This window comes from Pezoporus flaviventris, unplaced genomic scaffold (assembly GCF_033815535.1).
Source record: "Pezoporus flaviventris isolate CSIRO_AGI_PZ_B2104156 unplaced genomic scaffold, CSIRO_AGI_Pfla_v1 ptg000066l, whole genome shotgun sequence".
Lineage (NCBI taxonomy): Eukaryota > Metazoa > Chordata > Aves > Psittaciformes > Psittacidae > Pezoporus > Pezoporus flaviventris.
Window position 1 is genome coordinate 26,868,775 of NW_026892614.1, and position 26,339 is coordinate 26,895,113.

Consider the following 26,339-nt stretch of genomic DNA (forward strand, 5'->3'; position numbering starts at 1 on the left):
ATTTTATGGCACAGTACAACTTTATTAGTGATGCCTTTCACAGGTGTATGAATCTGTATGTAAGAGGTACCACCTGGTACCACAAGGCACCACAGATTTTTCTGTAGACAGAAATTATATCTTCAACTGTAATGAGGGGTGGGTGTGTGTGTATATGTAAATAAAAATACAGTTCTTGACACTATATGCAATTTTATGGCAAATAGTTTGTAGCTTTTATCTTTGTGCATAATCAGGAGCCTCTCTGTTTCTGCAAAACTTCATAAGCCACATTAAAACTGAATCGGTAACGGGATTGCGCAGCTCTGAGGTTCATTTCCCTTACATTTTCCATTTGTAGAGGGGATTTTTTTTTTATAACTAGGAATTTTTTAGGTGTTGAAAAAGTGTTGCTATGAAAGAATGGTACCTCTGAGTATTGGCAACACATTACTATGCATTCAAGAAAACAGGGTTTTTTAACTATAGACGACATCGTAACTGCAGAAAAGGGATGGAAAAGGGTGAGAAGAAAATGGGGAATGAGAACTGATTATTATAAACTAACAAAGCAGCAGACACTGCTGTCCAAACCACTTCTGCTTGGGCTAATGCACTGAACTGCACCAGCCCTTCAAACAACTTCTTCATATGGCGTTAAAGACAGTCATCTTGAAATGCTTCTAAAGTATGAATATTCTCAAATATTTTGACACATGCCCATATTACTGATGGAAATATGATTGCTATTATTACAGCTAGATTTCATGACTTTACATTCCTTTTCTACATGTGGATTTTGCAGGCTGATGTTGACAGTTGAGCAAGTTGTTACAGCTGGTCATCATACACCTGTAAGGAACTTTTTAAAATATGACTTTTCAGTTAAAGGAGGGAATCTTTTTACTGTGGAAAATGTACAGTTTAAATTTTTCACTTTTCTGTGGTTATTCTGGTGATAAATATATTTTTAGGGAAACTTGTGAAAACAACCAGACAAAGAGTTCACAGGTGAAGTAACACTTGAGCTCATATCCTTAGGAGCTGAACCAGGCACTGCAGGGGAAGCTCACAGAGAAGAAGGATTCATCAGCAATACTGTAGCAGCAAAAGGACCCACCTCTCTCTGATAGATTTCACTCTGACAAAGGTGATGAATCTCTTGTGTGAGTTTTGTTTTACCAGGTTCGGCTCCAGAACAGCCACACTTGCATTCTGAGAAATTACCACTGAATGGGCACAGCTGCTGTCAAAATGTGCAGGGAAAATGGGAATAAATGTTTATTTTGGTAGAAAACAGTAATCAGAGATCCAGTCCTTTCTAGAACTGTATTCCCAGCGGTCCCACCCTTTCACCAAGGGGACCTCTATCATATTCTCTAAGATCTGCCAAATCAAAATTGTAACTACTACTGAGATGCTAGCATTCTCAGGGTAGTTTAAGAACCCCTTCATACTATGATAGGCAATGCATCAGAATTAATAAGCATGAAAACTGGTAAGGACAAAGTGATAGCTAAAACATCAGAAAGAATTAGACTGAAAGGTGCTGAAAACCCCAACAGCCATAAATTTCCTCTGTGTGACTGAGGTAAAAGAACACTTAGATAAATGGAGACTGACACAGCAAACAGTTTCTTTTCAAGACTTTCAAAAACGCCTTCTACAATATTTCAAGTTGAAAAAAAAAAGGTCTAAGATGCTTGCAGACGATTCGCTTCAGCAAACTCTATTATGTCAAAAAATCTCAAGCAAAAGCCCTCTTCAAATATTTCAGTAAGTATGCATTTCTACAGAGCAACCTGAGCTTGAATGGCCTTTCAGTTACGGCACAGAGGAGACTTCCCAGATACATAGGGCTGTTTGTTGTCAACTGCTTCACAGTGTACATTCATGAAAGATGTTTGAGGTTAGGCACTGTCAGTATGTGGAATGTCACCTGAAGAAATGTCATCAGAGCTGGCACTGATGTGGTGTAGGGTAAAAATCAATGTATGCATGGCTTGGCAGTCTTTGCAAGTGTTCAGTTGTAACCTCAAACCTCAAGGGAGGACAGTCTGAACAAACACAGCAGGAGTCCTCAGGCCTTTTCCTCAGCTCCACACACGCATAATACCAGGCTGCTCCTTTCAAAACATCGTAAACCAGTAAAATATCTAGCAAAAGCTGATGCTCCTCTTGTCAGTAGTAACTCTCATACTGCTGCTTTAACACACAGTTGAGGGAATAAACAAATAGTAATGCCATCTGCCCCACTGCACAAAGGACCAATTTATCAAGCCCAGCAGCAGTGGACAAATCTTGATCTGCTGTGGTGATACAGTACTCACACCCTGAAGGATGAGCCCTGCTGTCATCTACTGATGAACAGCAATGCCAAATGGTTCGCCATGCCTTGATGTGGAAAACAAAGTAATAATGAAACATTCTTCACATATGCAACTACAGAAGCAAATATGATGCTTTTCAGCTCCAAATGCTACATAAACAACAGTAAGTGCTTGACGGCAAAGTGTGACCTTCTTTCCCTTAATATTTAAACATATAGTTGAAAGGATGAATGTTTCACTTGCCATACCAAAGAGGGATAAAAAGGTCAGATTTCTTCTCAAGAAACTACTTTTACAATTACCAACTCAGCAATTTTGAAACTTTGTGTTGATGCACATAATACCGCATTATTAAAAATACTCAGATATAGGTTATGCTATACAAGTTTGGTGTGCTTGAGAAATGAGTAATTATTTAATTGTTCTTCTAAAAACATACAAGTCCAAAAAGCATAGTGAGATTTTCTGAATAATCATTTTAACCAAAATGTTTTCATTACAAATTCCACTTCAGTAGAACGGTAAAGAACCATTCAATTAAGTGTTTCTGCCATTTTAGAACAAGATTTTTCAAAGTAGGAACTTCTGTTTTGTGGAAGAGTCTCTTTTGATTAAATTTCCTCAGGACCAGGGTGACATTGTTCTGAGAAAAGTACTTTATCACAGAAATCAGCCAATCCCCACAGCCTGAGATGTAGGATACACCTGTTCCTAACAGGGATTCAAATATGACTCAAGGAGTCAAGGAAGAAAAGATGTTATTGCTTGCAAACAATGTTCCTTAATCACTTCTGAGGGGATTAGCTGTAACTGTATGCAGAGTCATGCACTGGGAAATCAGTGTCTTACACTTTTGTTAATGCAAGGAAGCGGTTGTATTACTTTACTCACCATCCCATGATTTAGCCATGCTGGTATAAAATTATCGAGCAGCTTTGGGTAAACCAGTTCCCTGTCATAGATATAGATGCTCCAAAACATCGTCACAACGAACTAAGAAGAAAAAACAAGGAAAGACAAAGACAGTTTAAAATACATGCTTCTGAACAACTAGCATACATTTTAATAACATTTTAACAAAATTTTAGATAGCAAAATGGGGAATTTAGCAAATGATCTATGGACAGACACAAACATTATAGTTCTTTGACTAAATCCTGTTTTAATCAACAGTGTGAACCTGGATTATTCTTTGCACTGACTGGAGATTTAGTTTTTCTTCCTCTTTTTTCCTTTTTTTTTTTTTGTCTTTCAGCCTGGAAAAAATCTCATTTTTGAACTTACAAGCCTATGACCAAATTACAACTGAATACTATACTTTAGCAGCAGATGTGGCACATATATAATACTTCACCACTAACAGGACAAAAAACAAATGGAAAATCAGGTAGAATATCACATGGAATTCATAGAACATATAAATATGAAACATTAATCTCTGAAGCCTATAAACTCATCTTTGCACTTTTTCATGCCTGACATCAAAATAGCACTGCTTAAAACCAGAATTTTTAACCCTTTTAACTACTCTGCACACAAGTCACAGACTGGGATCCACAGAAAAGAGGTCTAGCATCCTGCTCATTTGTCAGTATGAAATTTGGCTTGGTTCTTGTCAGAGATTATTTACCAGGAGTCCAGAGAAAGACCATTATTTCTTCTAGACTGAGGACAAGACAGAAGACCCAGATAAAGTTTGCACTAGGCTAAATTTTTGCCAAAGTGTGCACAAATTCTTCAGAGACCATGATAATCTGAAAAGCAAAGGCAACATATAACCCAAAAAATTTACAGAAATAACAGTTTTAGCTTACCTTAGCTGGGGAAAGAACAAAGTAAGCAATTTTCTAATTAAAACACAACTGCTTTCTTACCTTGAGTTTGAGTCATAGTTTTCTAGTAATAAAAGGCTTATTATTTAGAGCAGTAATACCCAATACCTGGGCCAGAAGCTTTTCAATGACCATTTTCAGGGGATTTTTACACAGTAGCAACAGAGACAAGATTAAAGATTGAGACACAACAGATACAACTTTCACTGAGATCAGCAGGGAAGTATTCAGTTACACCCAAACTGATGTGACCCATGATTTTATGGCTAATTTGGGGGGTCAGTAAAAGAAAGTGCAAGAAATACGGTGTGAGCATAGCAAGGTCAGCAAATTACTACTGTGTGTGATAGCATAGGCATAAGTTGTTTCATATGCTTCTGATTGGAAAGTTAAAACTGAGGTTGCAGTTTATCAATGGCACCTTGTTCTAACCACAGACATGCAAGCTTTGGCCAGCCAGTTATGTGAATGACCTGAACTAGTACACTGTTCCCTCAGTGTGCATACTGTACATAGTTTCTTGGTTTCCAACACACTTGTCCATCTGCTGTCATAGCTGTTGGTGCCCACTCAGAATAAGCTTGGACTATTTGAACAGAGCACAGAGGCCAGGAGGAAGAAACAAATGAGTTATGATGGACAGCCTGAAAAACATTGGAAGTGTGAAGTACCCTACAAGAAGTCTTGCTGCTGGGCCAGTCTTGGCAATGGCACAGCACAGCTCTTTATGCACCTGCTGACACATAAGTGCCAAGATATGAATAGCTGAACAGCAGGGAAAATGGAAGCAAAGTATCCTCTTCTCTATAGGCTTCCTAGAAGTCATGAATTATCACAGTGGGTCTCTGAGAACCTGCTAAGACCAACCGGGACATAAAAACACTCTCAGGCGCACGAAGAGCAAGGTTGATAGACTTCCAAGAAAGACTTATAGCAAGAAAAATCATCCAGGATTAGGTTGAACCTTATCACACTGAATACAACAGAGATGGCATGTTTTGATCTTTGATTTTTGTGGGGAGCAGAATAAAACAGTAGACTTCGCCAAGAAGGTAAAGATAAGAAAAGAGGGGATATGCCATCTGTCCCTTAACCAAAGTCAGCCAATGGATGGAACGGGATCAGCCTAGCTGGTTGCAACCATCTGGAGCTACAGACGGCAAATGCTGCTTAGCAAAGCACTATCACAAGGCAGACATAAGGTAAAGGAAGTGCGCAAAACCCAAGGTGTTACAGAACTAACCTATCCCAGGGGACAGCCGACATGAGACTAATGCAACACCCTGGGGAAGATCCCTTCACATGTCTGAATGGTTCACCTTAACTTCCCTTTCAATTAGTTCATTTGCATAAAATGAACTACAAAGATTAACTATTGCACTGTGAACTAAAACGAACTACAAAAATAAACTATTTAGATAAGAAGAATTATTACAAAGACTTGCTGCTTAGCTACCTTGGCTGCTTCCAAATTTGTTTAGATTGATTAATGAGCAACTGTTGTTCTGGTACTTTTACATCACCTCTACTATGCTTACGTTTGGTACAGGTAGACTTGCATTTGGGATGGGCTTTGCCAAGCCTGTACATGGTCATGAAGTGCAAGACCATGATACAACTGAGCTGCTTCTTTACACTGCCTCTGTAAGGCTTAGTCAGAATTGCAGCTCTTATGCTCACGCTGCCTTCCTTGTGGCATAATTCATCACTATTGTGGAGACAGTCATGGTACTACTGTCACATGCCAGGCTGAACAGGCTGTTCATATGCAGCAGACATATTTCAGGGAGCCACTTTTATTTTCGTTTGTTCCCAAGGCAAAATGGCACAAACGTCACCCTTCCTCCTTAGACAAACTTGAGGCCTAGAATTCAAAGAAGTAAATAGGCACCAGCAATTTCTTTCACAGGAGCCTCCTAAGATTGCCAGCTTTCCAAAGACAGTGATTACTTAGTTAAGCATAAGGTTAAGCAACATATAAAAGAACAGACATGTCCCTCACTTGCTACTTATCCTATCTATGTCATTGCAGATCAAAGGGAACCTCAAATTTGCAAGCACAACTTGGAAACCGCTTGAAAATACAGAGCAGCCCACTTGTCACAGGCCTCTAAAGTATTGCTAAACAACTATACAGCAGTAGGGAAAAAAAAATACGGCTGAAAACTCCCATTTTCCCACTAAAGGAGATATTCCTTGAAGTTTTGTCCTCTGTCTCTGAAGCTTCAGAGGATATGAGAAAAGCATATGGTGTTGCAAAGGGAAAAAATTTAAAGGACAAGATGGGAAATGGTTGGTGAATCGAAAGGGAAAACAAGTGGCTTTATTGAAACACCACAAATGGAAGCAAAGAGAAACTAATAGAGGAAGGCCAGTGAAAAGAATTGCATACTTTGCTGTTTCACATAAGCCCAACCAAGAAATGTTACACAAATGAAGAATGAACCCAGGGGAACTTTATTTTCCTGCATTATGTGTTTTTGGTTTTGGCTGAGCTGCACAGTTCAGTTCACTTATTTCCTGGATGGCCTCATGACAAAGGGAAAAAAACCCAAACAACCCACTGACCTTGACAAAATTTCTTCTATGTGCAGTTAAAGGTAGGCTTTCTGGCTAGCTCCCAAGACATTTAAGGTTAACCGCAAGTATAAATATATTGTTTGTGAGCATCTTTGAGGGTTGAAGCCATTGCATATAGAAGCAAACTGTTATTAAAGGCAGACCACAGTAGGCACAACTGGCACAGTTCTGGCTTTAGGTGGGATTTAATGCTAGCACTGCATCACACCAAACGAATCTGAATAGGGCCAATGAAGGAAATCACAAAGGGTAAGAACTGAAAATCAGGGCAACTCCCCTTGGAGAACAGAACTCAGGAGGCAATTGCACCACTGCTCACCAGCCACCACATCACCACAGATGTGTGCAAAATCTAGAACAGCGATTTTGGCATCACTGAATCAGTTATGGAAATAACCCCTTTCCTCTCTCTTCCTGATACTGGCTTTTCTCTGCATAGCTCTGGAAATTTTCTATATAGTGCCTTCCATATACCCTGATATGGTCCAGGAGCACTTTTCAAGTGAGATATGGTAGAATCATAGAATAGTTAGGGATGGAAAGGACCTTAAGATCATCAAGTTCCAACCCCCCTGCCATGGGCAAGGACACCTCACCACCTCACACTAAACCATGTTACCCAAGGCTCTGTCCAACCTGGCCTTGAACACTGACAGGGATGGAGCATTCACAACTTCCCTGGGCAGCCCATTCCAGTGCCTCACCACCCCCACAGTAAAGAATTTCTTCTTTATATCGAATCTGAACTTCCCCTGTTTAAATTTGAGCCCATTACCCCTTGTCCTGCCACTACAGTCCCTAATGAAGAGTCCCTCCCCAGCATCCTTACAGGCCCCCTTCAGATACTGGAAGGCTGATCATTACTATCCATTAGTAATTATAAAGAAGAAGGTACACCTATTTGGAGGCCTTGCCTGAGAAAAACAAAATGAACTTGAAAATATGCTTTTAAGCTGCCAGAGGGGAGATTCAGATTAGACATTAGGGAAAAAATCTTCACTCTGAGGGTGGTGAGGCTCTGGCACAGTTTGCCCAGAGAAGCTGTGGGTGCCCCGTCCCTGGCAGTGTTCAAGGCCAGGCTGGACGGGGCTTGGAGCAATCTAGTCTAGTAAAAGGTGTACCTGCTTGTGGCAGAGGATAGTGGAGCCAGATGATCTTTAAGGTCCCTTTCAACCCAAACCGTTCTATGATTCTATGATTCTATAAAAGTATTTTGTAATTTGGTCAAATAATGAGGAATGTAGGAGACTGCAGCAAATGCCTATGCATCTTTTCTTTGGAATGAGATCCTCCAACAGCATTATTGATGATCTACAGAAGAGGGGTGATCAACTTTTCTTTTGACTGTACCAGTACAAAGAAACGGGAGATAAGAAAACATGCCTGGCTTTCTCTCTTTTGTATCATGGATTTTTAAAAAGATAAAAGTATAATATAAAGAATATGCGATAATTCTAGCCCGTTCAGACTCAGACCCCAACAGGGCTATTAGAGCTATATGCTAGAAAATACCAGCGGTAGAGTTTGTGATTTTTCTATGCAGCAATCCCTCTCCTAATATGTAACAATATCAATTTTCTCTCTTCTTCCCATTTCTATTAAACACAGTCTTAAACAACTAGAAATGCCTGGTTTATCTCTTCTTCCTCTTGTTTGGTACAAATTACAAGAAACATATTGCTAAAACCATACACAGTTTACACAAAACACTAATTAACCACAGAAACTTGGCAACTTCATCATCTATGTCAAAGAAAAAAGCAGGCAGAGTCTAAACCACTGGTGTAGTCTCTGACTTTTAAGTGTCTCACATTTCTCTAGCAGTGTAAATTATTCCCAGTATGTATCTCCTTTACACTGATAAATGGGAAAAGTGCAGCCCCAGTATAGATGAGAACTGGTAATGAATTTCTAAAATGTCTGTGCAAGCATTTTTCTTCAGTGATGATTCCTGATCTCTCACGCATTTGAACAGCACTCCAGGCCTTATAATAAAAAAAGGGCTAGGAAGTGTTGCCCACATTCTTTTTGTGGAATAACGCTTTACTGCACAGAAAATTGTTCTACTGATTTCTAATTTCATTCTCTTAAGAGTCATATTAAAAAAAACAACAATAGGTAAACAGTAGTCATTATGTCCTTCAAAGAGGTTCATGTTTATTTCTTTATGCCCCTAAACAGCATGGTAAGTTGGGAATTTGGCTTTATCTGAGCACCCTAAAGATACATAATGTTGACAAGATGTGATTTGCTGCAAAGATTTTGCAAGATGTGATTTGTTGCAAAGCCACCCAAGGAGACTGTTTGCACCTGGGCTGGTTCTTTACCCTCCTTTAGAAGGTGGGAAGAGGTTGGTGGTCAGACTTCCCAGGTGGCTTATATGTAGTATTTTTTTAGGAAGTACTAAAAATGAAATACTTTATTTTGTTACCTTTTTTTTTTTCACACATCATTGTTTGACTCGGGTGTGGAGGCCCCTTTTCTCACCTGCTTTTCAGAACAAATCATCTCAAGGGCTTCAGTAAGCAGGAAATACAGAAAAAATTGTGTTGAGTTGCTCCTGAAAAACTACTGTTAGTGGGCTTTAAAACGTTCCCCTAGTATTTTCATTATTCCCTAAACATGCCCTGAGCACTAAAAATAATTCAGATGTTAAGGTAACTGACAAGCACTTAAGCATGGCCACTGCTGTTACATTAGAATCCCGACAAGGATTTTATTCACATACGTCTACTTTTCTGGTGTGAAGGTTCCCTTGTGTCGCTACGGGGAACCACTCCATGGAGAGCTAGGTGAGTGAGTCTCAGAAAGAAAGTCTGCATTTGAACTTCTTCCATTCTTTCTTTTTTTCTTTGGAGCGAAGAAGCTGTTGAGACAATATGGGAAATGAGGGAACTTTAACTTTTTTTGTCTGCAGACACTCTGGTGTTTAATAACTTCCTTCTAACAAGCACCTCCAGCATACAAAAATTTCACTGGGTATTTTCTTACACATAAACAGCTCTTTAGAGAACAAAGCCAGCCTTAGACTTGCTACTTTTGGGCCATGAACTGGACAAGGCTCTGGCAAGTGGCAGCTGTGGTGAAGTGGGTGCTGCTGGAGAGGATCAGCTTTCAGGAAGGAGCTGAGACCAGTGTTAAGTTATGATGTGGTGCTGTTTGTTGCCCAGTAGCCGGGAGAAGAAACAGTGAAAACAACCTTTTCAGGCTTTCTTTGTCAGAAGTGAAGTAATACATAGCCATCAATTGCTCCCCCTCACCACCACCTGAAAGGTTACCTTTGGGAATTCAAAGCATCTGTCCAATGACTATGGCCTCTTTTTGGTTTGTTTGGGGCTTTTTTGTTTAAGGCAGAAATGTTTCTGTATGAAACCCTTAGGAAAGTAGGTAGCTCCAGGTATGTAACATGTGTCTTGGGAACTGATAACTTCTAGAAGCTGCAACATTACATCTAGCGCAGGCAATGGCTATCTGGGATTGCTTGCTTACTGATAGCAAAGGACACATCACCTCAAAGAAATGCATAAGAGTTGCCAAGACAAAGTGAAGACAAAATTCTCAAAGATCTTGAAAAGTTTTAAGGCTGGGAACACTGCAGGGGTGGAGGAGCACAGAGCCAACAGTATGGAGCTGTAATAGTGGTAGGAGAGAATCCCTGAATCCTGAGTGGCATGAAAGAGCCAAGGAGGATGTACTCTGCTGTATGTGAACACTTACACTTCTAAATTAAAAAAAGCACTTAAAATCTTTGAATAAAGACTAATAATAATGTGACGTTGCTCTCCTTCTTTACTTCTCCTACCAACACAGTAGGAAAAGCGTCTGCTGCCAATCACAATTATTTTTAATTCCCAATATTCCTTAAAACACAAATGTAACATACAAATCTCTGGACCCATAAAATACTTATTTGCAAGCCTGTTTATGCACAGATATTTTAAAAACTATCAGTTGATCCAGTTTCTTCTATCACAGTTGGAGAACTGCAGTCTGTTACTACAACATGAACTGCTGCAACTCCAAAGAGGCAGGCCAGCCAGTATAGCTAGGGAAGGCTACCAGCTAGGGCTTTATGAAAGAAATACCTTCACATATGCTTTGCATTTTCTAACTATGCAAAAACATTCTGCATTTCTTCACGTATTGCGAAATCCCACGTAAATGGTGAAATTGCATTTTAATGAAGCATCTCTGAATATATCAAATTATAAATGGTAGATCGATGTGTTAACTGCTGTTAATTGACAGTAAGTGATTAGCTTTTGTGAAACAGTTCAACTTCAGAGACCTCACAGATTCCCAGGATTATTTTTTTTTAATGAAAAATAAAATTGCTTCTAGTGAATTTATTTTGAACTACAATTTCTGGAATTGAAGGCTGATCCTGAATTACAATAAAAGCAATACTTTAATGAAAGGTTCACACTTTTTCTAATGTAACCTAAACTTAGAACTAGACTGACACAGATCACACTTTCATGTAAAAACCCATGAAATTCTGGACTTTCAGCTGCTTTCAGAGTGTGGTATGAGACACGTAACGACACTCAGCACCTTTTGCTATTGAAAGCAATGTGCAGTGTCCCAGCAGAGAAGGATCTGAGCCAAAGAACAGCTTCCTTTTGAAACAGACATGTAAAAATTTCTATACCTCTGTGTGATCTTTTATATTACCGACAAACCTTTTTTTTTTCCTACTCCATTTCTTCTGTCGGCACTGAATGCCACATGGGATTCAGAAGGAGCAACCTGGACTTTTGCTTCCCTTCTTGCCCATGACAAAATGGCTTACAGCCCGAACTCTGGTAGGTCATTAAAGTATGAAACATGCCACAGTTAGCACACTATTCCTGATGAGGAACACATGGTGCAGAAGAAGTCAAATTCATATTCAAGATGCTGCTGATACAATCTACATTTGAAATTACTCATACAATCAAGTTCCTATTGCAAAGTACATTTTTCTTAATGAACCAAAAATTATTTCAGCAATACCAGTGCTCCCTTACACCTGTGAAAAACATGAGAGTAGTAAAATCACCTCTACCATTTTTCTCTATCTGCACAGCCTTTTGCATAGAGGTCAAAAACCCTTTCACCCAGAAAACAATCAGTAAATAACACTACCCACCCAGTTTGTAAAGACATGCCAGATTAATACTGTACTTACCACTCCAACAGGGAAAGCTAGAACAGCCATCATCCAGTCACGGAGGGAAATGAGCTTTTTCAGCTGCCTCTCTTGTTCTTGACTGTCATTTCCTTTAGTGAGAAGGCTGGACAGGTCCGTCAAGACGCATATCCCAAAGAAAACTGCCTGGATAACCTGCAAGGAAGGAGAACACACTCTTGACCAGTCCCTTGGCAGAGAGCAGACTGAACACAGGCAAGTGTAAAGAGTATTTGCCACAGAATTGACATGGGAATGGATAAACATCAGTCCCTTAAATATGGGTAGAGTTTGTTGACATAAAAGTCAGTTGTGCTTCTAGACTGAAAGCCCTGCATACACCTTGTTCCTTATTTATGGGGAGAATAAATGGAAGTTCCAGAGGTGAGACTTCCAGACATGTGCCACCCACCCGCTGGGGACTGAACTTCAGCCGTCCCTTCCTCCTTCACTCCACACAACTCAGCGCCAAAGCCATAGCATTTGCCTCTGAGGGAGAAAAAAATGATGAATGCTCCCCGTAAAAAGAAAGGAAATTAAAAAGACGAGTGGTTCTTTCCCTTGCACCAGAAGGTCTTCCCTGGAGACCCTGCCTGCCCCAAACACTCCATGTCCTTCATCAGGTGACGAAGGTGCCTGAAACTTCCTGAGTCATGGCCTGGGCTTTGCAAATCTATCACTACTTCATCTCAGGTAGCAAACGACAGAACGAGCAAGCTGCAGGAGTTATTCAAGCTTTCTTTTTGTGATGGCAGGTTGGCATTTACCTACCTTTTCCTTTTTTTGCACTTACGTATTTGTGCGCAGTATTGTAAGATTACCTGTTACATTAAGATGGTAGTTTAATCACCTGAACCCACTGATTTGGTGCCAACTTGACTTGATCTTGGTCTGATCACTGCATTTTCTTTCCTTAAGTAGCTCAGTAAAATTGCAGCACATTAGCTCAGGAATGCTCTTGCCTGAGGACCTGCACATCCTTTCTAGTACAGTTCAGAGGAAGCGCATGCAGCTTGTTTACTCCCTGAGCTGGAAGCTCAGGTCAGAAACCCACACACATCAGGTAAACTCAGGTAAAAAGTTAACAAAACATGCGCTTGGTTCCCAAATTGAACAGTGATTCATCAAAAACCATAAACATATGCTTAAAATATATACTACTTGTTTCTCAGAGTAAGCATGGAGTACTAGTTTAGAAGCCTTATTTGTACATCTAAGTGTTGCTCTGACTAGGAGTCTCTGACTAAGCAGGAGGCCATCCATAAGAAGCCAGATTTTGCAAAATGCATTTTTCTATGTGCACACAGCTTTGCACAATTTAGACTATAATAAGTAATGTAAAGAAAACCCCACCTTAGGCTAGGGGACACTGACTGGGAGGAAGGGAGAGGCAGAAGAAAAGGAAGGAAGGCAGGAAAGAAGGAAAAATCAAGCAGATGTTGGCTACCAGAAAGAAATGCAGAGATGTGTAATGGCTGGATAGATTAAACCACATTGCCTTCCTCAACAATCCTTACATGACCCAATTTTTTGTAAATTCTAGCTGTAAAACTGTGAACAACAGGCATTCAAATGGTTCCTGGATCTGCTTGCAATCCTGCTGCCGTTGCTCTCCCCTCTCCAGACTGTAACTACATATCCTTTGCTTGATAAATAGATGAAGCAACATTATAAAACATTCCCTGAAGCCATGAAATGTGGCATACTAGTGCTAGAGCTGTATATTGTGCTAGAAAAGGATATTAGAAAAAGTGCTTCAAATGACTGCCTGAAAAATTTACCATCTTCTACAAAATTTCTGAAAAACTTCTTATACGGAAGTGGTTTCTCCTTAGAGCTACATAATCATAAGAACTCTTAAAGCACTTTGTCATATGTGTTTGAAACAAGCACTTAGTAGAAAAGAATGGTCCCATACTCAGCCTTGTTTTCCACCAAACAGATGGCCTATTTGGAGAGAAGGAATAGGAAAACTAATCATGCATTAGCTTGACTTGAGAGGAGATACAATAGCATCTACTATTCACTCAAGAATGTGAATGCCAAAGAAGGAAAGTATTTAAGACAGGGCTGGAAAAAAAGTATACCTAACAGTAATGAGATCAATCTGGGTGTCAAAAAGTTTAGGCAGAGTACCAGGAAATATTTCCTAACAGTGAGCTCTGTTAGACCATAAAATAATTTCTCAGAGGAAGTGGTGGAAGCCTCATGGCTTGAGTCACTTAAACCAATATTGGACAAAACACTCAATAATGTACTGCAGGGAACAGTATTACGCTGTCAGGGCTTGGACAAGTGACTAATGGATTGTTTGCAGCTCTAACTATGATTCCCTGAAATGCTCTCTCTCCAAAGAAACACAGATTCAAAAAATTACACACCCACTTTCTAAGGGAATTGAGATTGTACATCCACTAATCAATCACAAACCGAACAGCTTCTCTCCCGATTATCCTGTTATGAACACACCACTTCAAGGGAAAATATAATGGTATCATCGGGAATAGCTGAAAACTCCTAAAGGGAAAGAAAGTACCCAAAGATTTCAGAGAGTAGGTATAAACTAAAGTATTCTACAAACAGATTAACAAATAAAAATCCATACAGGAAAGAGAAAATTACACATATATTGAGAACATTCAGAGCCAATGAAAAAAATCATACAGTATTCAGAGGGGAACATTTCCAGCTTATTCATACAAATAATGTACATAGAATCATAGAATAGTTAGGGTTGGAAAGGAATTTAAGATCAACTAGTTCCAACCCCCCTGCCATGGGCAGGGACACCTCACGCTAAATCATATCACCCAAGGCCTCGTCCAACCTGGTCTTGAACACTGCCAGGGATGGAGCATTCACAACCTCCCTGGGCAACCTATTCCAGTGCCTCACCACCCTTACAGGAAAGAATTTCCTTCTTATATCCAACCTAAACTTCCCCTGTTTAAGTTTTAACCCATTACCCCTTGTCCTATCACTACAGTCTCTAATGAAGAGTCCCTCTCCAGCATCCCTATAGGCCCCCTTCAGATACTGGAAGGCTCCTAGGAGGTCTCCACGCAGCCTTCTCTTCTCCAGGCTGAACAGCCCCAACTTTCTCAGCCTATCTTCATACGGGAGGTGCTCCAGTCCCCTGATCATCCTTGTGGCCCTGCTCTGGACTTGTTCCAACAGTTCCATGTCCATTTTATGTTGAGGACACCAGAACTGCACACAATACTCCAGGTGAGGTCTCACAAGAGCAGAGTAGAGGGGCAGGATCACCTCCTTCGACCTGCTGGTCACGCTCCTTTTGATGCAGCCCAGGATACTGTTGGCTTTCTGGGCAAACATACAATCATTCTAATACTTCCTTTTCTTCCTAGTGCAAGAAAACTCTTCTGACACCTAGCAGCATTTAGGATTAGACCGAGGACCTCCAGAGCTGCATGAGTCTCCAGCATAAACTGAAAAGCTGGAGTCATAATGAATTTACGTCCTTTGTGGATCTGGCATAGGAAAAGTGCAGCATGCAGCTACTGGTGGTTTATGGTATGAAATTAATTTCTGAAGTCTATGCTTCTCAGTGTGAATGCTGCCTAACAGATGTGAAAAGTTCACAGCAAGGGAGTAGAAACTCCCTCTAAACAATATTCTCCAAAATGCCCTGGTGTTACCTCAGATTAGGATCACATTTTTAAAACAAGGACCTTCTTTTGAAAATCTGCAGGTGGTGAATCTGTAAGTGAAACATCCCCGAGATGTTAAACGGTTAACTTAAAACAGTTTTCCCCTTGGAAATGTAAGCAATAACAGCACTTCAGAGTAAATACCTTCTAATTTTGCCTCTAAGTACGGTTTGAGGGAAAACGGTGATTTAGAAGATGACAAATACAGATTTCACAGAAAACAGCCATACTTTCCTTATAGGTATAGCAGTGATAGAGTGCGCAAAACCAAGAGAATAATGGAAACAGGTATAAAATACTAACTTACTGCTGACCCCATTTTCTCCATTGAAGCCTAGGGAGGCTGCTGCTACTATAGTTGATACTACAGTACCCATAAGCTGTGATAACGTAATTACAAGTAATGAAAATGGCCATCCACAGGTACTTTTGTAACACTAAACTCTGAGCAGAAAAAATACTTAAGTTGCTGCAGGAGAAAACAGCTATGAACAGAAGATGAATCCAAACAGCCCAGAAACCCTCTCAAACGATGAGACCTATTCAGATTACATGTCAGAAAAGATTGCTCCTTATGAACAATTAGAATAAAGTAAATTAATTGTACATGTCTGTCTCCTAGAAGAAAATAAAAACTTCCTTCAGTAGAACAGTTCTTCCACAAGGTGCAGGATAGCAGCTAATGACCTCCCATACTCCCCCTCATTTAATTTCTTAAGAGTCAGAAAATATATTTCCTTGTAAACCTTTCTTCAGGGCACGGAGACTCCCTTCTCCCCATGCCATGGGGCTCCACAACGCACACAAAATCTCTGCACAACTGAGGTCAAAGAAAATTCTGACACTGCTCTTACCAAGGCAGAAAATTCCCACTAAATTCACTGAATCTAACAATCACCTGCTTGTGGACTTCTTCTCTTTCAAGCTTCCTCTCCTAATCTTAAGTATTCCTCAAAGCTCAGGGCAGAACTGGAAAAGTCTGTGCAAGCACTAGTATTATTCAGGGGTATTTTTTTCCTCTAAAAACCTTTGAAAATGAAGAATTGACTGTCCTCAAGTGATCATTTTCAAGATTAAGAGCACTCACAAATTATTTCAAGTACCCCTCTATGAAATAAGGCATCTGAGTAGCCTGGCAAGTAGACAGCACTGCCAGAATAAAACAAGGCAGTAACACTCACGAAATTAACAAGAAATAACAAAGAACATGGAAAATTAAGTAACTTCTACACATTCCAAAATGCCATGTTTGCACATGAAGTGCTTGCACGTGGCTGTGTATGTGCAGGCGCACATGTATTAGGTACCTGTACCTCACTTACCAGGTAAACTTCCACTGTTTAAAGGCAAGACTGCACTTAAGAGAGAGACATGGGAGTCTCTTAGGAAGACTAATTCGCAGTAGGGTGTCAGGAAGGCCTGTCTGACTCCTGGGGGCTGGGAAGCGTCAGGGGGCAGCGAGGGCCCATCCCACCCCAGCCAGAAGCAGGGCAGCCAGGGGCACTGGGGCACCAGCCGGGAGACAGGCCACCAGCCCACAGGTGAGGGCCAGACATAACTTGACTCATCAAAGCAACACTCATGGTTAAGATTACCCATGGCTTTCCATAGGAAGATAAAAACTGAGCTCCCATAGCATGCAAAATCAAACTGCTGAAAGTTGTAATTTCTCATGTATTTCAGATTTTACAGTCTACCATGTACAGAAAGTGTTCTGATTTTCCTTTTCAAACAACAGGAATATGATTTATAACCTCAGAGTATCTGTTACTACTCCTTGCACCATGTGTCACTTTAGCTTTCATTCCTCCAGCCTCTAGACATTATTATTTGATATAGAAATGTACTATGCTTCAGCTATAAAGATGATTGTATTTTAAAAAACTGAGGTAATTTAAGTCAGATTTTTACCTCTTTACCCACTGTAAACACAACTGACTGGACTGTTTTGGGACCATGCCTGGTTTGGGTTGCAGTGTAGCAGGCTGTATGCAGGCACATGTGGGCAGCCTGCATCCTGTAACAACAGCTCAGTTATCTATAGTTGCAATATACAGAGCAAGTCCAAGGTTAAGTGGAGAATAAAAGGTATTTTTGATAGAAAATGCACTGTGTTTACAGAATGTAGCCATGGGCTGCAGCTGTTTATTAAATGTTACTGTTCTTGACCACATGAAGCTACTGATCCTTCTTGTCCATCACCATTCCAGCATTACTCACAGGCATGCTGCTTTATTCTTGTTGCTTCTCCTCCCCTCGCTGTATCTTAGTTATAATAGCAAGCGGAAGCTGGACAACATGTAATGAACTGATAAATCTTTGTATCAGAGAAGCCACTGAATTCAGAGAAGCTACTGACTTCAGATAAAGAAAAGGCAAATAAATATTTGTGTCTACAGACAAATGAGAGACATAAGGAAACAGAAGCAAGAAGCATTAAGTACTAAAGTACAAGCCGGTGTAACATGTCTAATCACCAAATCTACAATTAATTGAAGTGCAAACATCATGAAACAATACAGTCTGCTACACAGAATTGTTACTTCTCTGCAAGGAATAGAGAAGACTTGTATTTTAAAGCCCAGAGGTAAAAGAGCAGTATCATCCCAGCAGATTCATTGACAGACGTTCAGTTGGGCATGCAGTCAGACCTTGAATCACATATTCTTCCACAGAGGCTGCAGTGCCATGGCTGGTTTAGTTTTCTTTTGCTGAAGCAGGATTTAATAACATCATAGGCCACTTCAACACAGAAAAGGAACACAGCCTCTGCCCATCAAAAGCTAGTAGCCTGAGAAACCAAGTACAGAACATACAGTAGGAAAGTAAGGGACAAAGGAATGAAAACAGAATAAGCCAAAGGAACACTTAATGAAAATGACATCTATTTTACTTTGAGTGTTTGTTGGTTAGCAATCTTGATATATTTAGCATATTCCTCCTTTCACTTCTTAAACAAATTAGAACTTAAACTCCACTAGTAAAACATGACACTTATTTCTGTCAGAAGAACCATTAGAAATGCAGTAAGCACATGGATGGCCAGTATGAGCAGTAAGCGCATACGGCCAACTTATAAATATCTAGCACTGCCCTCATCCAAAACAATGACTCATGTCTCCCTTTACATCCTTCAGTGGGGAGAAGGCTCCTCTAACTAGGATGTTCCACCTGAAGACTAGTCCTTATGAGGAAATTTAACTCCATTTTCATGGTTTAGTCATATGACATGAATCAGTTTATAAAACATGCTTAATCCCTTACCATATGATCTAAGTTCAGGGACTCCTTTAAATACCACAGAATCACAGAACTGTTAGGATTGGAAAGGACCTCTGGAAATCATCAAGTCCTTTCAGCATCTATTACAATTCACAATTTTCAGCACATGAAATAATACCCCCCCCCGATAAATAATATAACCATACTGCTTGTACCTTGTCCTTTCTTTATCCGTCTTTCCTCCACTTAACCCAGGAAAAACCCTACTGCTTTACAATTAATGGAGAGGTTAACTCTCAGCACATGCTGTCTTAACATGATTCTTGAATGTCTGGTAATGGCTTTCAAAAATGTGCAGCAAAGTTCTTGGAAAGGTAATGTGGTTGTGCTAACATTGTTTTAAATGCAGTTTTCTTAATATTTTTAGTACTTCCATAACAACAAATATTCCTTACTACAGCGAGCTAAGCTGAAATTTAGAAAGCTTATAAACAGTGTTGTAATGTTTTAAAGGCAAAAAAAGGTCATATTTGGTTCTTTTAACACGGGTAAATACCAACAAAAATACCGCTGTAGTGGGCAACAATTCAAAAATTCATTTTAAAGTGCTACCGTACCTCAGCTGTGTTGCATGGATAGTATTTCCAACATGATCTCAGCACGACAGAGTGCATGCCATCTGGCTCAGAAGTGCTAAAAGTGTGGAAGCTACTACCACATATTAAATGAAGAGATGGAGTGGACAAATATAGAATATATAAAGCAATATGGGCCAAAATCAGACCAGATGCTGAGAAAGTGCTAAATTTTCTCAAATCTTTCATGTTCTTTTTAGCTGTGTCTCCAACACCATGTCAATCCAGTCTTCCTTCTTCCTCTAAAAGCTACAGGTATTTTCTGGATACTTTTGAGCGATAGATGAACGGATACCTTACTCTGACCTCAGCTAATACTCTCAAAGAAGCACTAAGCTCATTGTTGAAGTATTTAAGAAATTATTATTCTATTTTTATCTTTTGGATTTGAAATTGTTTTGACTATAAACTCATTTTCTAATAATCCCATCTTCTTCCTTACTCTCTTGCATTGTGTATAAAAAAGCTACCACTTTCTGTATCCTGCTTATAAAACAGTGTAATTTCATTGAACTTATATAATCCATTCAGCAAACATGCATAATACAGTGTATTCAGAATAGATTATGATTTTGTTAGGTTGTATCTTTTATGTTTTTCTTTGCTGATGCTTAATCTTATTAGGATTATACACTATGCAGAAGGCTATGTCATTATTTGGCTTAAACGCTAACTTTACACATTTTACCGTGATTGGTACGCCTCACAGAGCAGTGGCCTTGCAGTCAACCAGGCAGGAATGGCAGCTCTCTAGACAATGTTTGAGATAGCTAGCTAAGAAGGTAAGACTTGTTCTGCAGCTGTCTGTGCTAAACTGAGATTTAGGATAGGGTTTCCAATGCTGGAAAAGTCCCTATCACTTTGGAAGTTAATTAACTCCAAAAGACATTACATTTTATTAAGTACAGAACTTTCTCCAAGAAAAGGCTTTCTTCAAACTTCAGAAACTTCTGCATTGCACCTTTTTAATTTTTAGAAATACAGTTTGAAAACCACTAGAGGGAAGCAATTCTGCCATCACATTTGGAAACAAAACTACATACAAGTTTTTCAAAGTCAGAGTGACTGGTTTTGCTTTTTGTTTCTTTCCTTTTCAATGAATAAGGTACTAGCTGTTTTCTAAACTGATGAATTTAGAAAAGGCCATGACAGATGTATCTCAGCAATATGGTGACAGAGCTGAAAATTCAAAGAAGAAAGGCACTACAATCTTCTGAGACACACAGCAGCCCTACCATGGCTGCACAAAATAAAATGTTTTAATCCATTTCCCAAGCACAGTGAAAGCAGTAATGAATGACTCCTCACACCAGTCCAGCAAGACAGGCTATTAAGTGATATTATTGCTCTCTACAACTACCTGAAAGAAGGATGGAGGAAGGAGGTGGTTGGTCTCTTTTCTCAAGTAATACGACAGGACAAGAGGTAATGGCCTCAAGCTGCACCAGGGGAGGTTTAATTGGCTATTAGGAAAAATATTTTCACTGAAAGAGTGGTCAGGCATTGGAACAGGCTGCCCACGACAGTGGTGGAATCACTGTCCCTGGAAGTGTTCAAAAACTGTGTAGATGAGGCCCTCAGTGACATGGTTTAGTGGTGATCTTGGCAGTCCTGGGGTAAAGATTGGACTTGATGATCTTAAAGGTCTTTTCTCACCCTGTTGATTCTATGATTCTCTGATTGTCTCAGTTGGGCAATTCTCCTACTCCCCAGGGAAGGTAAGAGAAGGAAACAGTGAGAGCTTTATCCCATCTCTTCAGCCATCCAACCTACCAAAAACACACAAAGCAAGTCATCTGCAAACCCACACAGTGAAAAATAGCTCAAGTCTCCAATCAGGCTTATCTTCAGCTTTTGCTTAAAACAACTTTTCTTCCTCAGCTCACTGCGGCAGCAGCTGGAGGATAATTTATGAGGGCCAGGTAAAGTATACTCATAATTACTAAGATAAGGATGTTCTGTAATTAGACCACAGCAAAGGATGCTGCTATTCAAGCCTGGAAAAAAGAGAGAGCATAATTTTGTACATTAATTATAAAGCACGTGGTTCAATGAAAGCTGATCTAACATGTTGTACTGTCCTCAAAACAAGACTACTCTACACAATATTTCAAGCAAGGCACTGTGTGTTACACTTGCAGTTCATGAGGGAAAGGAAAAAAAAAAGTTCTCATTATCTTACATCTCTTAAGAAAACATGGGAAAAACCCTGATAGAAGCTAACTGCATTTAAATTACGTAAGACAAGGGGGACTGAGAATTCACTAGGTGTGTGGCATTTCAACCCCAGATGATAACACTTCCCTGCTTTCACTGTCTTCCTCATGAATAAACGTAAAAGGAAATTAAGGATTTGTTTCCCAACTGTAGTTGGTGAAAGCAAGGCAGGGAGAAACAAGCTGTCTGAGGTAGCAAAGCAAGGCAGCGGAGGGACAAACTCAAATGCCCTGATCCGTAGACATTCTCTAGGCATAAGATCTGGCTGTTTTCCACACACATCTGCACTCACTTTAACCATGACAGCCATTTCTACTGCTTACTAGCACTCCCAGCTTTCTCAAACAAATAGCACAGATCTTTTCATTCTCTCCAGTTGCAGCTATACTACTATTAGCATAAATTGAAAGACTTCCTCTTATACAGCTCATACTGATCATAGTTGCCACAGACCTTCCTTGTTTTACTGTGCCTAAGTTTTCTAATGGCTAGATACTGTCATTCTGACTAGCTGATCTATTTGTGCCAATCAACTTCAGTTACCACAGTCTCAAATATAGCTTTGGAGAGCTTGTCTATTATGCCATTTACACCTTCACTTAGTGAAATTACACCTTAGTTCATAACAGCAAATATTGTTTTTGAGCAACACTAGCCCTGAATAAATATTTTTAGTTTTCTATCTCTTTTTTTGTCCTGTATAAGTTCAACGAACTCCAATTTCAGTATGCCACACACTTGGCTTCCCAGCATCCCTTCAGGACAGAGCACTGGGTGGACCAAGCACAATCGTCCCATCTGCTGCCTGGAGACTGTCTTTAAAGAGAGTGGCTTGAAAAAGAAATGGCATGGAGCCCTGTCTTGCATTACGCACCCATGAAGGCAGACAAAGCTCAAACCTCTGTCACTCTTTCTTACTCTAACCAACATTTAACCTTTTATTGAGTTTCCAAACTAATCTTTCAAACATTTCTGTTTACTGTATTTCTGTTTTGTTCACTACTTTTCATTTCACTTGCAAAAGGAAGAGATTAACTGTAACAAAGTTTAAATTTACATCCTCTTACATATTATGGGAAGCCACTTTACGACATCTACGTGGCATCACACCAGGTTCTAAACCCATCAGATTTAGATGCTCTCCATTAGGCCATTGCACCCTGGCTGACAAACAGTAAATATATTTATTTCATCAGTAAACATCACAAGTTCAATAATAAGCTGTCCTTTCTTCTCAAGAGACAAGAGGCTTAAACAAAATCTGTTGTAAAAGTTAACGAAGTAGCAGATGACACCTGAAAAGAGACCTCTGCCGAAGTGTGGTACTGGTGACCAGTACTGATGATGGTGAGCATGCTGTTTTGGATTCTCCATGGCAGGAAAAGCACTCTGCAAGAGTAGCTCGTAGATGTGGCAGCCTAACCACTCCTTCTTAAAATAAAAGCATCTGTGCCTATCAAGGGACACAGCCTACTGGTCAGCTGGGCAGATCACATCAGGAGATGCCCAAGTATCAACTGTCTTCTGCTAAACCTGTGGACAGGCTGGAGAGGCTCCAGAGAAGGGCCACAAAGATGATTAAAGGACTGGGAAACCTGGCATATGAGGAAAGGCTGAGAGAAATGGGTTTGTTTGGCCTAGAGAAAAGAAGGCTCGGAAGACCATGTTCCAGCATTTAAAGGGTGGCTGCAAAGAAGACAGACTCCCTTTTTACAGGGAGTCACATGGAAAAGACAAGGCAAGGGTACATGGAAAAGTCAAAGAGGCAATGGGTACAAGTTATTCCTGAGAAGATTCCAACTGGACCAAAAAAAAATAAAATTCACAATGAGATCATTCAGCCATTGGAATACTCTCCCCACGGAAGTGCTGGATTCGCCAATATTGGACACCGTTAAGATTCAGCTGGACAGTGTGCTGGGACATCGAGTGTAGGTCATGCTTGCCTAGAACAGTTGGACCAGATGATCGTTGAGGTCCCTTCCAACCTGGTGTTCTGTGATTCTATGAAACCTTAGTGCTCCAACACTACTGCCTCCATACACCGGGCGGGTGTGCACATGTGCGCTCTGAACTAACCCTGTGGCTGTACTGGTAAGGCAGCTGGGGACAAGGGCAGTGCCCCTGCACATACTCTGCATGCTGAGTCACCCCAGGAACTCCCAGGGCAGTCCCGGGAACTCCCCAGCCAGTTTCTGTGGAGATGAGATAATTGACTGATGGCTACGGGAACCAGCCCCAGGCAGTACCAGCTCTGCCACAGCAGTCCCAGAGATCAATGGAAGAACTCCCCAGGCAGTCCCAGTCCCTGTTAACAGTAATAATTGACTGTGCTACGAGGACTGGGGATGCAGAGAGCTCCCAGCAGTCCTGGGAGCAACCCAAGCATGTCCTGCTTTGCATGCAGGAAGTAAATGTGAACTCATAGACACTATTTGGATATGTTCATCATAGGACAGGTTAATTTTCTGCACATTCAGTTGAGACGATTTTAACCAGAAGCTCGTGCACGCACTAGAGTGTCGACGTGGGACTGCAGGTCAGCTGGATGTAAGAATTCACCAAACCACAGTTGGGGAAGTCTCATCCAAACCAGCTGAAAATGCTGTTACAAGGACATTTGCAATGGAGACTCCTATCACCACTTGGGCAGAGACTGGCCATACTGACAGAACAGTGACAACAGTAACAGAGGACTGTTACCTCATGCAGAACATTCAAATACATCTGTTTCTTTAGCTAACACTTGAGCCAGTGTGTGTATAACATGGACAGACCAGTCTCTTAAGAAAATAAGACTCTGCCACCATGTAAGTTGGCCACAGTGAAATCATACACAGTTTTAAAACATAAGCCCAGAGTATAAGGGCACTGGTTCAAATAAATATGTCTGACACCACCGTCAGATTTTATGTAAGGTACTCCTAATTCTGACTTGCAGAATACATATTCTTTTCCCAAAATACTTAACAAATATATTCATTTCGGTATTCTGCCCTGTTCCTCTCAACACAAAGATGCTGGCTACACAGATACTGTTCATAAATGTTGGTGGTATCTGGGCCATGCCCATTTATTTATGATCTGGCTGTAATCCACTGCGGCTCTAGGCACAGACACCACTGAAACAGAACAAGGACCTTTCCTGTCCAGGTTATCTGTAACCATGCAACATGAAATCTCATACCAGAGTCCCAGAGCAGAGCTGGTGACCAGCTCTGTCAGCATGCCTGTCCTGAGACACTCAGTTCTGACTAACAACGAGACCAGGTCACGTTCAGCCTCTAGGGTTGTATCAGACAGGAATCCCATCTCAGAAACCTGTTAACAAATTTCACATGACACAGCCTGAGCAGGGATCTGGACTCCTCCACCCCCTTATCATGAGAGCAAGGCCCAGTACTGGATGTAGAGCTGAGTCCCACCTGGATGCTGCTCTATATTACTGGCAATTTAGTGTAGGATGTCCACCTGTTAAGTTGAGCTAGCATAGGGGAGAGCCCACAGATGTCTTTGGAGGCTTATGTCAAGGTTCCAATCTTTTGCTTAGATTTCACAGGCAAAACTATCTGCTAAAATACTTTATCTGAAGCAAGAAATAGGAACAAGAAACCAGGACTACCTCCCACTGTCCCATCCTCCTCCATACAACATGCAAGCCGGACAGCCGCTCTTCTAAGTACAGCTCTTTGTGGATGCTGTCTTCCATTCTGCTTTTAAAATAATTGTTTTTCTTGGCAGAAAACCAATATATTTTTCAGGTATCACTGCAGAGCTCAGATATATCCCATTTCTTCATGTATTACTGCAACCTCAAGGAAGGCACATGACAGAGGTGTTTTCAGGTTCCACCTGACTCAATCAGTTTACCTTGTCCTACCCACTCCACTGAAGGGAGGAAGCACGTGTGAGCTCTGGGCGTAGCCAAAGCTCTGTATTATGCTGCTGTCAAGACCTGACCATTTGACTCCTTCATTTCTATTTATAAACACAGTTAGGTATTACAAGAGTCAGACTATTTAACCATGAAGACTGTCGAAGTAGGTTATGTATTGTGTCTCACTGAATTACAAACTCCCTGACTGCTTAGCCTTTGACTGCAAAGGTCCACTCCATCATAGCTCCAGCAACATCTTCAATGTACTTCAAAATTTTTGAAAAACAGACAACTGTGAAATGTCTATACGGACCATACAAATTATATTTGCTAAATTTTCTATTGGTTAACTGCACTTAGTTACTAGATCTGATGCCAACTTAGGAAGAGTAATGCTTTACTGGGAAATGTAACTGATGACACTCATTTTAACAGCTCAGCAATGATCTCAGTGATCTCTCATGGTATCCACATGGATGTATGCTCAGAGTGGTGTCAACTTACTCTACTGGAAGTAGTTTTCTTGTAAATTGTTCTCCTTATGTATTGTTGTGGTTTAAGCCCAGCTGGTAACTCAGAACCACGCAGCCACTAACTCACCCCCCTCCTTCCCCTCTCCTCCAGGCAGGAGGGGGAGGAGAATAGAAAGAATTCATAAACCCAGGACATGTATTCAGGGTGCACATGTGCATCCACAGTATGATCAAAATTAGTATTGCATTTCAAAGAACCGAGTACATAGTGTAGTAGCAGCTACAACACAGTTACTGTTTTCATGAGGACCACAACATTTTATTTCACTCAGTGAAGGCAATGCTTGTATCTG

The 26,339-nt window shown here is 40.5% G+C and overlaps 1 protein-coding gene across 1 annotated transcript in view; it reads right to left on the reverse strand.

Annotated features, from left to right (window-relative positions):
- Nucleotides 1-26,339, reverse strand: part of AIG1 (androgen induced 1) — a 128,581-nt gene that overhangs the window by 76,955 nt on the left and 25,287 nt on the right. Inside the window, exons 2-3 of the mRNA XM_061471700.1 lie at nt 11,892-12,047; nt 3,201-3,302 (exon numbers count right to left, since the gene is read on the reverse strand). Of these exons, the coding sequence (XP_061327684.1) occupies nt 3,201-3,302; nt 11,892-12,047 (258 nt within the window). The remainder of the gene's footprint in view (nt 1-3,200; nt 3,303-11,891; nt 12,048-26,339) is intronic.